The sequence below is a fragment of the Pelophylax lessonae genome, assembly GCF_965119305.1.
Source record: "Pelophylax lessonae genome assembly, chromosome: 3".
In the NCBI taxonomy this organism is placed as follows: Eukaryota; Metazoa; Chordata; class Amphibia; order Anura; family Ranidae; genus Pelophylax; species Pelophylax lessonae.
The window spans coordinates 494,769,884-494,786,420 of record NC_138770.1 but is presented as its reverse complement, the minus strand read 5'-3'; the positions used below and the strand labels follow the sequence as shown (position 1 = coordinate 494,786,420).

At 43.1% G+C, this 16,537-nt stretch overlaps 1 protein-coding gene across 1 annotated transcript in view; it reads right to left on the bottom strand.

Annotated features, from left to right (window-relative positions):
- Positions 1-16,537, bottom strand: part of HNRNPLL (heterogeneous nuclear ribonucleoprotein L like) — a 174,980-nt gene that overhangs the window by 56,137 nt on the left and 102,306 nt on the right. Inside the window, exons 7-9 of the mRNA XM_082249368.1 lie at positions 13,030-13,101; positions 7,692-7,906; positions 6,334-6,455 (exon numbers count right to left, since the gene is read on the bottom strand). Of these exons, the coding sequence (XP_082105494.1) occupies positions 6,334-6,455; positions 7,692-7,906; positions 13,030-13,101 (409 nt within the window). The remainder of the gene's footprint in view (positions 1-6,333; positions 6,456-7,691; positions 7,907-13,029; positions 13,102-16,537) is intronic.

The following is a 16,537-nucleotide window of genomic DNA, read 5'->3' as shown; positions in this document are numbered from 1 at the left end:
TTGTCTGGAGGCGAACAGGTCCACAACCGGGGTCCCACCCTGGAGACACAGCTGGTGGAACACTTGTGGATGCAGGGACCACTCTCCCTGACTCAGGTAGTCACACAATCAACAAAAAAATTGGATACTTAGCGCTCCCCAAGCAGAGACAACTAGGCTGAGAAATAAGAGATAAATGTCTCAGTTTATTAAAAGTCTCAGTTTATTAAAAAAAATCCGGGCATTAGATGGTGAAGAAAAGCACTCAAAACATCATGGATGAATAAGGTGTTATGCAGTACCTGTGATGGGAGCCAATGCTGCAGGGGAAGATGACACCCCAATGATAGATGGTGAACAGAACTGGACTTGTTTGGGACGGTGATCAAACGAATGTCATCCACACAGAGGGGGAGAATACAAACAGGCAGCGCAGGAGGACGTGAGCATCACTGATCGGCCGGCCGCACTTTCACAGCGCGCCGGCGTCTCCTCTACTCGTCGGACCTCGGCCGCGCTGGGTGGTGACGTCACAGGAAGTCGGCGGCCAAGTCAGGAGAGGCAAGGGAAGGCACCGCCAGGCAGCTGAACACCATGATGGAGGCTGCACTATCCACACACAGGAACACCGGAGTGTGCGAGCCAAGTGGGGGAAAATGAACCAAACGCCAAAGAAGATTACATGTTTCGGGAAAGGGAAGATCTGCCAAAAGCTTCTTAGAAGCCTGGTTGGCCGACCAGGACTTTGGCCAGATCGCACGTCTGATGAGCACACTTACCACTGACGCTCTGGCCGCGAGCGAAAGAACGTCCAGGTTAGCATCGCATGCAAATTGCAGAGTCTGCGATAATTGGTCAGCGAGTTCCAGGGCAGATGACGGTAATGGGATTACAGTCAGTGCCTCTCTCAGAGCCTTTACCCATTCAAACATAGTCTGAGAGACTAGAATGGTAGTCAGGGCAGGCAGGTATACAGGTGTCGGGATAAGACCTCAATACGTCTGTCTACCGAATCAGGGAGAGATAAGGATTCTGCCACCGGTAAAACTGTGGCCTTGTGAATACCGCATATCTAAGGGTCCACCTGAGGGGGGGACCGTCCATTTGCGTTAGATCTCTTCCTCAAACGGGTAGCGTCTAGCCAAATGTTTGGGAACTGCAAGCGAGCGATTAGGTCGCCGCCATTGTTCTTCCACTAAGGCGGACAAGACTTCGGGACAAGGGAAAACCTTGGCCGATTTCTTCGCCCTGAGGGATCCAAAGGATACCGAGGCTCCTTGCAATTTAGAAATCGTATCCGTGATTTTTAGGGTGTCCCTCACTGAGGATATCAAAGCATCTACCAGCACCTTTTCCCGTGCAAAGGCGGGTGTGGAAACATCCTCTTCCGTGTCAGAAAAGTCTGAATGCAGGGACGCATCCACCAAAAGAGGGACTGCGTTGCCGGCGACCATATCGGCCTCAGAATCCGAGGTCTGAGATGAGACAGGCGAGGGCCAAGGGCGTTTCTTAGTAAATGCTGCCGCAATAACTTTGTCCATTTTTCTGGACATTACTTGCATCACAGACAATAAAGTGACATCACGAGCATTAGAAACGGGCCCCAACAATACATCGGGGGTCGCAGACAAACTTGGGGAATCCATGTTAGACATATGGCCAAACGGTAGGATTGCACAGTAAGAGTGTAAAGAGCAGACCGGGAAACGGGGAAACACCGGAACCTGCACCGCAAGAGGTTAAACAGAAGCCTCTCCTCTCTCAGGAGCAATGGCCTAAGAGGGAGTAATCTACGCCCAATCACCAAAGATTAACGGCCCTGAGGCTCAGTGAGGTCACAAAAGCACCACAGGTTCCACCAAGTCCGCCGCTACTGGCATGCACTGCGCCTTTAAGAGACAATCGCGATGCACGCAGCGCTACTCCGAGGGATAATCCTAAGCCCCCTAAAGGCCTGAAACCCCTCTGAAGATGAAAAGGTGAAGGCCAGGGTAATTAAACTCCTCTAGAGTAGTTACCACATGAAGAACACAGCAAGGTCCATCAACAGCATGGAGAAGAAAAGGTAGAAGGAAATGCCCCCGCCCACAAGAGCCAGAAGCTCCTGTGCTATTTTGTCTCCGGCTCCAGCATAATGGCCACCGGCATTACAGTGATAGGGATACCCGGGCAGGCTGCTGAGGCCTGTTAAGGCTGCAGGCCACGGCAAAATGGCGGTTTCGCACTGATGAGCATGTGACCTCGGGCCTAGTGAGGCCAACCCTAGAAACAGACCTGGGGGCCCTGGCGGGGGTCATTCCGGCGGTTTAAAACCCCCCCAAGGTAGCGGTATGAGGCAAAACCATGTAACCCCCTCCGAGGCCTCCCCCCCCCCCACCGTCAACTACCTGGTATAGCACCTGAGGCGAATTACATAGGGGACCCCTCACTAAAAGAGTCCCGGGGGTCCGGGGCCCAGGGTGGGGAGAGGTCAGGGTAGGAGGGGAAGGTCCCAGGTTACCCCTAATAGTGGAGGATGGTGGTAGGAGGTATGGGTACCCGAGGGTCCTACTCACCTATGGAGGAGCCCACGTCCGCCTCAGGCCCGCTAACCAGACGGGGGGACTGTACTTACCGGGCCACGCGTCCATCCTGACAGACTGCGTCTGCACCCCAGTGAGGGCACTGTCGGTCAAGGGGCACGCTGGGAGGCTGGCATGCCAGGTGTGTGCGTCCCCGTGGGGTGTTTCACCCGTAGGCCAGTTCCCGTCCGTGGGACTATAGTCGCTATGGAGACCCAGCGCGGAGCTACGGTCTGCAAGCGCTCGCTGGCAAAAACTGGGAGACTGTAAGGCTCTCATATAGCTAGTCCGAAACCCAGCCGGCATTCCACAGGAACTGGAATCAGCAACAAGAAATAAAATAAAAAAAGGTTCTCTTTAAGACGTTTAAAACAGAGCTAGGACAAAAGGTCCCAGCAGGCAGCCGTTTGGCCACTCCTAAGACCAGGCAGCTAAAACTGAAGATGCAACGGTGAGGCCAGGGGTAATAACCCAGGGACCCCACCCCCCTGGGCGTGTCAAAGCCTTTGGCTCTACCTGGTCACTCCTAGTGGGAGGGGCTTATGACCCCTCCGTCTATGATTTAAAGCATCAGCTACGTCCATCGGTGGACGAAAGAGAAATCATAAATTCTGTCAGGATATGTTAACTTATGAGCACAACTTTTTATGTGCCCAGGTCAGATTTCATGAATGGGGTTTACATCCACTTTTAGCATAACATCATAATACATATATATATATATATTTTTTTAAGGACAAACAAGACTTTATTTTTCATGAATATTAACCTGCAACAATTATTTTTTTTTTAACTTGTCAGGTTGCTTTAACTGACTTCATCTACAGATCGATGAAACAGTTGCAAAATGATACAATGTTTTCATTGCAGCTTTCTGTACTCACGGCTGAGCAATGTTGTTAACGAACATTGCCTGACTGCATTTTTTTTTTTTTTTTGACAGCTCCTACGGACCTTCCCTGTGTAGCAATGCAGCTGTGATTAATCAGAGCTGAATTACCATGTGCTGCTGGGACAGGGGGCAGCAGGGCAGAAGGACTGGATGTACTAGACAAGCCCTGTGTACACTGACATTTTTTTGGGTGGGTCTAGTACGTCAAGAGTCTGCAACTGGATATACATAAAAATATCACAATTATTGTAATAAAAGTGTGCTAAATCCCTCCACCAAGAAAAGTAATCCTTCTCTGCAATTAGCTGGCAAGTGATCTCACCTATCATACTCTTCTTTCAATAGCTGAGGAAATGTGGATTAGTCTTGGTTTGTGTTTGGGAAGGCATTCCTTTCTTAGTTTAGTTCTTTCAGTACTGCCTGGAATGACAATGACTTCTGTCAGAAGTCATGGTATCAAAAGCACACTACATACAGGAGGATAACTTTTGCAAAATGTAATTCACTTATTTAAGGCACAGCTGGGGATCATTCTCTGTAGGACACAGTGTACTGATACAATTTCAACAGGAGGACTTCAGATAGGAGCCGCTGTCAGTCATTTCAGCAAGGGTAAAACAGGGGGTGTGCTGTGCCGGGAATGGAACTGTTTTTTGAAAAACTGTTCAATTGACGTGCGGCCTTTTTCTTTTGAACTTCTATCTATTTGTGCAATGGGCAGGCAGTATCCTTCCTGTACATTTGGGGCTGGGAGGGAGGCTTGATTATAAAGTTGAACACAAGAGATACAGACGCACTGTGTGTAGGCACAGCGTCCTGTAACTCTAAGCCCAGATACACAAACTGATAATACCAGCATTGATCTGCTCCCCTGCTTTGCATAATCAGATTAAGAGGAAGAAAAATGAAATGGTAAGATTAGCAGGTATTTTATAGGAAAAGAAGAATAAAAAAAAACAACAGGATAACAACATCTGTATAATTCAAAAACACATATACAGGTTATTCATTTTTGGGGTAACATATAGTTTAAAAGGGACTGCGCTAGCTGGATTCACAGACTTCTGGCTCAGCAAACCTGCAACACCAGCGTGCCAAAGTAATGCCTGACAATCAGGAAGCGATGAGACTGCCAAATAGAAAAAGTGACAGAATCAGTTCTAACTACATATTCACAAAATAGTTTAGGTTAGAGCATTATGTAAATTCATGTTGCACAGCAATTCCAAGGCTGCTTGTAGTATGGGTAGATACTTTTACTACATTCTGACACTTATTTCAGAAAGTGAAATGTGTACAATTTAAAGTGGTAGTAAACTCTCTATTTTTACCTACAGGTAAGATTATAAAAAAAAGCTTACCTGTAGGTTAAATGAATATCTCCTAAACAAAAGGAGATATTCTTGTGAGCAGCAGCTGGTGACATCACCGGGGCATGCGCTCTGAAGGAACGGCATACCCTTCATGTTCCTTCAGAGATCTGTGCCACGGCCATGACTCCCATGTGCAGGAGTGACATCACTGCGGCCAGAAGGATGACCTGGTGAAGATGGAAGCTTCTTCAGCAGTAAAAGCGTGCCGCTAGAGGGCTTTGTTTCAAAGTATATCTTTTATTATGTGCTAACATGCAGTGCATACTAGCACATTACGCCTTTACCTTACAGCAGCTATGTCCAAACTATGGCCCTCCAGCTGTTCAAGAACTACAATTCCCATCATGCCTAGTTATGTCTGTGAATGTCAGAGATTTACAATGCCTCATGGGAATTGTAGTTCCTGAACAGCTGGAGGGCCATAGGGAGATTTTTTTTACAACGTTTACGACCACTTAACCACTTGCCAATCGCCGCACGACTATTTACTGAGGCGGTCAGCCCCTCACAGGCAAAGCGATGTAGGACTACATCGCTAGCCTGTGAGGCTCTAGGGAGCAAACGCGCGCCGCCGAAGGCGCGCTCCCGCTCGGTCACGGACCCCCCCCCCCGCGCGTGTGTCCGGCGGACCCAATGTCTGCCGGGCACTCGCGTTCGTCCGTTACACCGGGAGAAAGGCAGGCGGCTAATGTAAACTAAGCCGCCTGTCATTCTTCCCTGTGTAAGAATGGAGATCATATGGTTCTGCTATGTAGGACCGTTGATCTCTGTTCTTACACAACAAGCCACATTCAATCACAGTTAGAATCACGCCCCTAGGGATTCAACAAAAATTACAAAACAACAAAAATGACAAAAATCTTTCCCTTAGTTAGTAAACGCAATAACTTTTGCGCAAACCAATCAAAATACGCTTTTTGCGATTTTTGTTTACCAAACATATGTAGCATAAAACAAATTGGCCTAAAATGTTAAAAAATTTTGATTTTTACATTTTTTTGGGGGGGAATTTCATATAAAAAAATTTGAAAAATATTGTTATTTTTGCAAAATTGTCACTCTTTTTTTGTTTATAGCGCATGATCAAAAAAATCGCACAGGTAATCAAATACCACCAAAAGAAAGCTCTGTTTGTGGGGAAAAAAAAGACGTCAAATTCCTTTGGGTACAGCGTCGCACGACCACGCAATTGTCCGTTAAAGTCATGCAGTGCCGAATCGCAAAATAGGCCCTGGTCAGGAAGGGGGTAAAATCTTCCGGGGCTTAAGTGGTTAAAGGATCTGTTGAGGAGAATTAACTCTCACGCATTCATGCAAGAGACGTCAGCTGGGCCCAGCCAATTGAATTGACTTAAGATTGGAACCATAATAGGGAATTCCATTCAAAGAGGTTCTGGACTCTGCAGGCTTGTGAGCCAAACATCACACATTCGTATAAGTGAGAATATATCACAGATGTCTAAAACAGGCCATATGAACAACAAAGCTGAAAAATACTGACTTCCTTGTGTTAGAAATAAGGTTCTTACCAAACATTTAGCCTTTTTCCAAAGACTTTCACATTATTTAAATGTGTGACTGCTCTTTCCACAGCGTACTCATCACCCATTTCTACAAGAGCTGTGCCTGGAATAGTCTTCATAAACTTTACCTGGGATAAAATGATAGTGACATTTTTAGGTTTTTAATATCGCACCTATGGACAGAATGTGATGGATAGGATATTTTTTGCTAAAATATAAACTAGAAAACCCACAAAGAAATGGCTCAGCAAGAAGAAATCGAGGGTTATGGATAGGCTTACTCAAAGCCCCAATTTGAATGCCTTTGAAATGTTAGTGAAAAAAATTAGCCTGACTGTGCCTGTTTAAAAGTGCTCCTTAGCACTTGGTTCTCTGACAGATGTATAATCAAATTAAAGTGGAGTTCCACCCATTTTTAATAAATTGGATTACATAGATGTATGTAATCCCCTTTAAAACGACTTTTACCAATGGAAAGTTTTTTTTTTTTTTTTTGCTAGTAAATACCTTATTTTCTGCTTTATTTATCCTTTTCTCACTTCCGGGTCCGGTCGGCGATTACGTCATTCGGCGATTCGCAGTGTGTGCTGGGATGTATCTCAGGGCATGAAAACTCGCATTATTACACAGGAGATGAGCTGCACTGCGTGCTCTGCCCCGCCTCCTCTCAGTGAGCTGTACTGTATGTAGTGTATTGAGGCCGTGCTCCGCCCCGCCTCCTCTCAGTGAGCTCAGTGAGGATATAATGCTTTCAGTCCTCGCTCACTGAGAGGAGGCGGGGCGGAGCACGGCCTCAATACACTACATACATACAGCTCACTGAGAGGAGGCGGGGCGGAGGCGGGGCAGAGCACGCAGTACAGCTCATCTCCGGTATAATAATGCGAGATTTCATGCCCTGAGATACATCCCAACACACACTGCGAATTGCCGAATTACGTAATCGCCGACCGGACCCAGAAGTGAGAAGAGGATAAATAAAGCAGAAAATAAGGTATTTACTAGCAACAAAAAAAAAAAAAACTTTCCATTGGTAAAAGTCGTTTTAAAGGAGATTACATACATCTAATGTGACTAAAATGGGTGGAACTCCACTTTAACTTCAAAAAAGAGTCAAAGAGAGAAAATTGTCACTATATGTGCACAATCACGCAGAACTAATCTTGTCAGCTTGGTTACAAAAAAGACCCAAAAACTCAAGCTAGCATACTATAGTTCACATGCAACTGGTTTATTCACATGCACCCCCCCCCCTCCACCTGTATGTTTAGTGATTTCCTCAGGTCCTTATTTTAAAACACTATCCTACATTTTTAGGCTAAAAACATATGGATGAAATGTCACATGAAAGCCATATACTGTACCTTTTCAACGTTTCCATATAGGCAAAAGAGGTTGAAAACATGAGAGCAGTTCATCTTCTCCTGATGAAGACCACTAACCATGGCTACCGAACCAACAGGAGGTCCACCATGAAAGTATGAAGAGGTCTGAGGAAGAGGATAAGCCACTAGTTCTGGAGTATCTCTAGTACCCATCCTATAGCGATTTGGTAGAGGTAACAATGGGCCATGGTTTCCTTCAGATAGAAGTAAAATCTTTGTCAGCACATTACTGTGTATACAGTAACTTTTACTCTTAAAATGGTGTAAAAAAAAAACAAAAAAAACAAAAACAAAACAAAGCTTACAAAAGGATAAGAGGGGGCAAGCGCAAGCACGCTATGTAATGTGTATGGGTAACACAGCTATAATTCCTTCTCTTGATAATAATTTCATCTTTGTTTCCCCTTAAAATAATTCTGGTTCTGTGTCAACGTCATGGGCCATGATGTTCATCCATGGCATCATGTAAATCCCAATGCAGTAATCTGTAGATGTCTTACACAGCTCATGTCCCTTCTGTCGCCACCTCTCAATCTGTAACCAGCCAATGTAAAAATCTACCACACCCAGCTCAGCTAAGTTTAAGAGTGTCTTTCCCTGCAACAAGCCAGTGTTTCTTGCTATTTAATACAGTACACTAAATGAGCACAGGTGGGATGAAGACTGAGGAAATTCATTCTTATGCCTGCTGCAGACAGATGATATAGCTTGCTTAAAGTTAGGTAAAGTAACAAAGTTGGGCAAGGGGCAACTATACTAAAAAATATTTAGAATAATACGATAGATGTGGTAGTTTAATCTGGAAATTTCACAGCAAGGCAAAAGTAACTATAGTATCAAGACAAAAAATGGTCATCCTGCATCATCAAGATCTCCTTATATGCTGTCTAAACTCATCTGCAAAAGCACAAATTAACAAGGATGAGGGCTGGCAATAAAGTGGTCAACCATGAAAACTGAGTGCCGATACTAGAAAAAAAAAAACTATCCTCGGAGATGGAGATGGAAACACAATAAATTGCCTCATCTATGTATAAAAAACCACTAGGTGCAGAAAAACAGCACCAGGTTTTCTGGAAAGAAGAGAATAACCAAATTGAAATATTTGGTTCTGACAGAGGGCAGTTTCTCAGCAGAAGGGCTAGAGGCGGGTTTATGAATGACCAGCAACAGTGAAACACTGTGGAGGTTTTTTGCAGATTTGGTGCTACATTTTTGCAAATGGGAGAAAAAGGAAAATGGAAAAAGTGATCAAAATTGATGATACTCTCAGTTGATGTAAACTGATATTAGATGAGTGTTCTTCATCTTTATACCTGTTTCAAGTCAGAGATTCTGAAGGGGCCAATTTATATAAAAGAGAGAAGATAATGCAGTCCTAGCTCAGTTAAACTCACATCAGGTATGGTGCATTGCATTTTACAGCCTATTCATGAAGCCTGCAGTACCACACTAAGTTCTCTCTTTGTAGCCCAGCAGAGGGTCGCTCATGTGATTTTTACTTTTGTTTTCAAAAGAGTAGCGGAGTACTAACCACGTTACTAAAATACATTGCTGGGCTTTATAAATGTGCAGTCATTTTTGTAAAGCAGAAGTAGGATCATGGTATGGTCATACCTCTTCTTTATAAATCGGCTCCTTCGAGTTGCATTAACAAAAACCCTGCAGAGGTTAAGGAGCTAGCTCACCGACTCGCTCTTGAAGACGTCCTTTACTGATGATGAAACATACTGAGTGGGAACTTCCAGGGAAGTCGTATCCGTAATTTGAAGCACACGCTGGATACGAGTACAGCAGTGCTTTCTAATACAGGTGATCTATATGTATGGTTTTGTAAGTGCATTTTTTTTTTCAACAAATGGTATTTCAATATTTAACTGCATGGTGGCGATTTGTCCTGAGCCTCATATGTGACAAAATGCGTAGGGTTGACCTGGGACACGCATGCCCAATCGATTGCAGCCATCTTTGTTTCTGGCGGATAGATGTTTTTACTAGTAAGAAGTGCCGATTTTTTCTTTACCCATGTAATTGCATTTCTCCAAATAAATTTTATATTTTATCGCTGGTCATCACAATGGAGAGTAATCTCTTCTTCCCTCCTAGTGTGGTTTGATGTGCGAATGGTCTTGAGATCCATACGTATTGGCATTGAAGTTTGAGGAGTGACAGTCTATTTCTTATGACAGCTCATCCCATTCTGATGGCTGCTGTGCTGTGCTAATTTCCCGGAGTGTCATAAGTGTTTTGATCTAGTGATCCTGTAGATCTGGTAAGCCCCATCTGCTTTCACTGAGGTGGTGTGATGTGCAAACTACTTGGGATCTGGAAGCTTTCTACCGCCCCCCCACTTAGATTAGAAAAGTGTATTTCACTATAGCTTTCTTGTCACTCCTTGGCATCGATTGTTCAATCTTATATATGGGATGCAACTGACATTACATGTGAAACCATGCTAACGTTAGTCCCTGGGTGCAAAAGCTAGGTTTGATTCACTTGATAAAACAAGGAGTCAATAGCATCCTGTGAGTGAGGGAGAAGTTGGAGGTCACTTGAATTGCACTTGGGTAGCACACATGAGAATATCACCTCAACTATTGGATGAATTCTTACACAAGCCACAAATTCTGCATTTGGGACTAGTACAAGCACTGAGCCCTTTATTGTATCAGACTTTAATGCATTATTAGGTTGGGCTGTTTTAACACAGTTTTTTGATTTTATTACGGGTTCAATTGTTGGCGACATAGCGCTGCACCCCGTGTGGTTTTTGTTTTGTTTTTTTTAGAGTGCTTCTGCACTTTGAGGCAGCAGCTGGGTCCACTTTTTTAAATTATTCTGTAGTGCAGGTGTGTATTCATGTGTTATTTCTTAGAAATAAAACTGCCAGCCAAAAAAAAATGTTTAAAATGTTTGCACTGTGTATTTATATGTGTGTATGTATGTATGTATGTATGTATGTATATGTATACATACATACACTGGTAATGTTAATATAAAATGTTCTATTTGTTACTTCCCTTTCTCTTATAACAAACTGGCACCAAAGTAAGCTCGTTCACCTTATACATGGGAACATAGAAAAGTATACAAACACACCATTTAATCGTAAACAAAAGACAAATAATTTTGGATGGCCTTAACTAAGGTTTTGCATGTCAACAAAAACTGTGGGTTGTTCTATATAATCACTGTACACTAACAGCTTTCCCTTCCTTCAAAAATCAATAGTAAATTTTACCAATTGAATATATTAAGCAATGGTTCCCCATTTCTTTAAACCTTTAAAGCAATGTAAAATGTCTGACAGTTATAGAATATGTTGCCTGTGCAGGTCAAAGCAACAGGTTCATTTAACTAAAAGAGGAAAAAAAGAGGCAGCGCTATCCGGACTGGTTTTGTTAAAGTACTGTATATCCAAGCCAATGGGTAGAAACCATTTATTGAAAAGAATAAAATTCAAATACATAAAATCATTCTGTACCAGACTGGTGTGAATGGAGATGTCAATCAAGAGTTCCTGGTCCGCTGGGTGGGAGATGTCCGATCCCATGGATGGGTTGCAGATGGAACAGCTCCAAACAAAAGGGGGGGAGCTGGATGAAGAGCAGTGTGGAAGCATTGCAACCTTTGCAGGCGGGAGCCGCCCGGCGAGTCGACAACGATGAAGCCAAATGGAAGTCTCGATAACCATCCATGTTTCGCACGCATGCGCTTTGTCAAGTCACAGGAAAAGCATCTGCGATACTGGGGGCAACAATTTATCACATGTTCAACTGAATATGTGATTTAGGTGTTAAAAATGCCGTGTATTTTTTTTTTTTATATAGGAAGCACGATCCGAACCCTGCGGAAACGCATTAGTGAACATCGTAGATTTATTATCATGGGCTGTGACAAACACAGCGTCCCTCGCCATTTTTTGCAGGCACACAAAAAGAATCTAAAGTGCTTGGAGGTTATTACAATTGAGGCCAGTCCTAAGGGCACCCTGACAGTCAACAAAAGGTTCTTCCTTTTGTGCAAAAGGGAGACTTTTTGGATTTTTAAGTTTGGGTCTTTGACTCCCCATGGCCTCAACGAGGATCTGGAAGTGCATACCATCGTATAGTTTATTATCCCAATTTAGTCTAGTAATGGTGTTGGATAATATTTCACTGTCATCATTATTTTGGTTAATTTTATTCCTGCACAATTATGCACGTATCCATGCATGCACAGACTATGTCAGGTAGGGACAGGGAGGTACACAACAGTATTTCCCATCCTGGGTTTGTATGCACAAGGTGGAGTTCGGTATAATCTTCAAGTTTTAAACTAAATGTAAAAAAATTTGGTGTTTTTTTTTCCCATTTTATTTTAATTTTATTTTCATCTACACTGTCTTTGTATTTGGTATATGTGTTCAGATGGTTCAATATATGAGTCTAGATGTTCTTTTAATAGTGTATATTGTGCAATTTTTTTATATGAACAGGTAGTGAAGGGTTAAGGGTTTCAGCCCTTCCTAATCCTGTCTATAAATTAATTCAGTTGCATTTTCCCATGACTTGACAAAGCGCAAGCGCGCAAAACATGTTGTCATGGCAACCCTCTCTTCCTGCGTTCCAGGCTGGTTATACTTTCGGGTTCGAGACTTCCATTCGGCTTCAGCATTGTTGACTCTCCGAGCGGTGAGCGACTGGTCCGGCTCGGGTCCCACCTGCAACGGTTGCACGGCTTCCACACCGCTCTTCGTCCAGCTCCCCCCCCCTTTTGTTTGGAGCTGTTCCATCTGCAACCCATCCAAGGGATCGGACATCTACCACCCAGCGGACCGGGAACTCTTGATTGACATCGCCATTCACACCAGTCTGGTACAGAATGATTTTATGTATTTGAATTTTATTCTTTTCAATAAATGGTTTCTACCCATTGGCTTTGATATACATTACTTTTACAATACCAATCCGGATAGCGCTGCCTCCTTTTCCTGTTTGACTTTATTTCATTGGCAGCAGCTCTTACTGGTTTGAAACTTTGCATGGTAACATTGCCACACAGTGTCAGCGCTGGAATTTTGTTTGTCAGCTTAATTTAACTGCCACCCCTTTTCCCCCCTTTAATCAGCATGACTTTACTCTGAAGTACATTTCTCTATGCCCCAGAACCATGCAGCAAACCTTAAATATGGAACACTCTAAGCTTAAGTTTATTTGATATGCTAGGCACTTTGTTCTGTAAAAAACAAATTTAATTTGATACTACATGATATCTATGATAACCATATAAAGAAGTAACAAATATACATTTATCTTGAAAAGTTCAAGGTTCTTACCATAGCCATCATATCTGTAAGATGATGGGTGGTCTCCTAGAATTGCTTGCCGCTGACGTCCCTTACCCCGATCTTAAAGCAAAAACTTCACATAAATCACACATTTTTAAACATTTGCGAAAATAACAGAAATTAGTGTGCATAATGTAAATCAGTGGTTACCTTAAAAATAATTATGTTGCAATGGATAAAAAAACAAAAAAAAACAGAAAAAAGGGTTTTACTGCAAAGATATCAATTAATACTCACCCTCTCGCCTCCCATATCATCAGTCTTCACTCTCTACATACACTGAGTCCGGTAGTGATGTAGAAGTCAACAAAAAAATCCATAATTCGCAGATAGGGTCAGGTATCAGACACTCAGAAGTCTTGGGTGCTACAAATTCTACATTAGCATTTAGCTTAATTCTGCATTAAGTTAGAATACACTGAAAGCAGACACCTATAGTTTCATACTTTGCAAAACACCATTATGGGAATTCCAACTTCATTTCCCAAAGTTGTATTTCTGTCCTCCCTCCTATACCTTAATCACCCATCCCAGTAATGGACTGACAATGAGACTTACAAATCAGCCTTGGGCCTACAAACTTCAATAGGCGTTTGCAAAATATATGAAACATCCTATATATGCCTCTTGATGCCTGCATTTATTTCAGGCTAACAATTTGCTCATTTTAAAGTAACACCAGGTTTATTTCAGTAAAATAGTAAATAGTAAATAGTAGTATTAGTAATAAATAGTAATAGTAGTAAATAGTAAATAATGGTCTACTTTATCGGGGTCTGTAATCTATTGTTCTGCAAGGAGCGCAAAAATAATATACATTTAGTGGCATCTTTAAAAGTTGAATAGCAGTGCATGAACAAAGCAAATATGGAAGAGCACATTTCGATTTTAACAGTTTAAACAATTGGTGTTGTATGTATTGTATCACATTACAGTAACACATGAAAATTTTTGTTTATACCAATGGAAGAAAAGAAAAGTATTGTTTTACCTTTTAACAAAAGCAACAGAAAGAACGCTACAATCGGATTGGCTGTTATTGAACACTGCCCTATTTAGCTTTTGCAGAAAATTTCAAAAGTACATTAAAAAGCTAATAAAAAAAAAAAAAAACACACAACATGAAGATGAAGTCACTAAACACAGTATAAATACTGACAAGCTGAAGAAGAGGTGAGACTGCACTATAGCCGTTTTTTTAAGCAATGTTAGGATTATTTGTCTATTTAGTCTTTTTACAAACAAGCATGCATCACACACTTATGTGTATTCAGCACACACTTGGCTAAAAGGAAAGCCCATTGGTTTCTCTACATTTGTTGACTGCTTCTGCAGACTGAAAATTTAGGCAACAATGGTCTCTACCTGAAGAGTCCCTCCTAAGTCATTCAGTTCACCCAAATAGGTGTGTGTCTATGTCTACACTATTTAGGCATTTAACCTCTTTGAATAACAGCCTGTAATACCCCTTTTAATACCAGCCAATTTTTCAGTGCTGTAATTGACAGGCAATTATTTGGTCATGCAACACAGTACCAAAATGTATTTTATGTATATTATCTTTTAGCACAGATAGAGCTTTGGTTTGGTAATATTTAATAACTGGATTTATATTATTTTTTTATTAAAAGGAAAAAAAAAAATGGATTTTGTTCTTACCGTAAAATCCTTTTCTCTGATGTTCATTGAGGGACTCAGCTCCAGAAGGCAGGAAAAAAAACTTTACCACGCCTATGGGGCAGTCCCAGGGGATATACTCCCACTCTATGCTATAGGCACTCAGTTTCGTAGCAAGCAGTGTCAGAAGAAAAAAACAACCTAACTCAATTGAGGGGTGGGTGCTGTGTCCGTCAATGAACATCAGAGAAAGGGATTTTACGCTAAGACAAAAATTCAATATTCTCTTTCGTTCACTGACAGACACAGCTCCAGAATATGACCATTGGGACGTCCAAAGCAGTGTCAAACATGAGGGGCAGGAAAAAAACCAGCAGAAAAATTCACAAAAAAAGGGCTATAACCTAGCCAACCAGGTAACATGGAGCTCAACCAGGAACAACTGGAGCTCACCTGAAAAAACAATACACCCTCAAAAAGGACCAGGTCCTCTCAAACAGCAGCCTGCAAATCCTTGCGGCCAAAAGCAGCACCCACAGATGCCAGTACATTCACTTTGTAAAATTTTGTGAAAGTGTGCATGGACGACCAGGTGGCTGCCTTGCCAACCTGCATCACAGACGCCTGATGACAGAAGGCCCAAGACGGACTAAGTGCCCGAGTAGAATGAGCCTTAACAACGAAAGGAGGAACCTGACCTTAGATGGAATAGGCCTGCATCACCATCTGTCTTATCCATCTGGAATTGGTCGTGGCAGACGCGGCCAATCCTTTCCAAGGTCCATCCGTAAGGACAAATAGTGAGTCTGATATCCTAAATGAGTTGCTGCTAGATACACCCTGATTGCCCGAACCACACCCAGAGAAGGCAACACAATGTCATCATTAGGATGGAAACCAGAAACAACCTTAGGATAGAACGACTGACAAGGAGGAAGCACCACTTTATCTCTGTGAACCACCAAGGTGAACGACAAGACAAAGCCCCCAGCTCTGACACCCTGCACGCAGAAGTAATAGCCACCAGGAAGGCTACCTTCTGGGACAATGTAATCAGCAAAATCTCGTGAATATTTTCGAAAGACGGTTTCTGGAGAACCACCGAATTGAAATCCCACGGAGGCAACAGAGACCGCACTGGGGGAGCCAGGCAAACCCCCTGAATAAAGGTGCGAACCAGAGAATGCATAGCCAAAGGACGTTGAAAGAAAACTGCCAAGGCCGAAACCTGGCCCTTGATGATGCCCAAGGCCAGGCGCTGCACTATACTACGTTGGAGGAATGCCAAAATTCGAGCCACCGAAAAGGAACGGAGCACCAAGCAATGTAAGTTTTACAAACACGATGGTAAATCTTCCTAGAGGTAGATTTTCTAGCTTTTAATAGCATGGGAATCGCTGATTCAGACAACCCCCTATCCTTCAGCACCTGGCTTTCAACAGCCAAGCCGTTAAAGCCAGCGACTGTAAAGCAGGATGGAAGATTGGGCCTTGAGCCAATAGATCTTCTCTGAGAGGAAACCTCCAAGGAACATTGGCGACCAGCCGCACCAGATTTGCGTACCAAGACCGACGAGGCCAGTCTGGGGCCATTAGGATGACAGGCATCCATTTTGCCTCGAGCCTTCGCAGGAGTCTCTGGCAGCAGTTTTAGAGGGGGAAAGGCATATATCAGATGATACTGGTCCCAAGGAGCCACCAGTGCGTCTGTGGGGTCGGCCAGAGGATCCCGAGACCTTGCCACAAATCTCTGTACCTTCCTGTTGAGATGAGAGGCCATCAGAACCACCTCGGGAACTCCCCACCGGAGACACAGCTGATGAAACCTCTGGATGAAGTGACCAGTCTCCCTGGTCCAACGCCTGTCGACTGAAGTAATC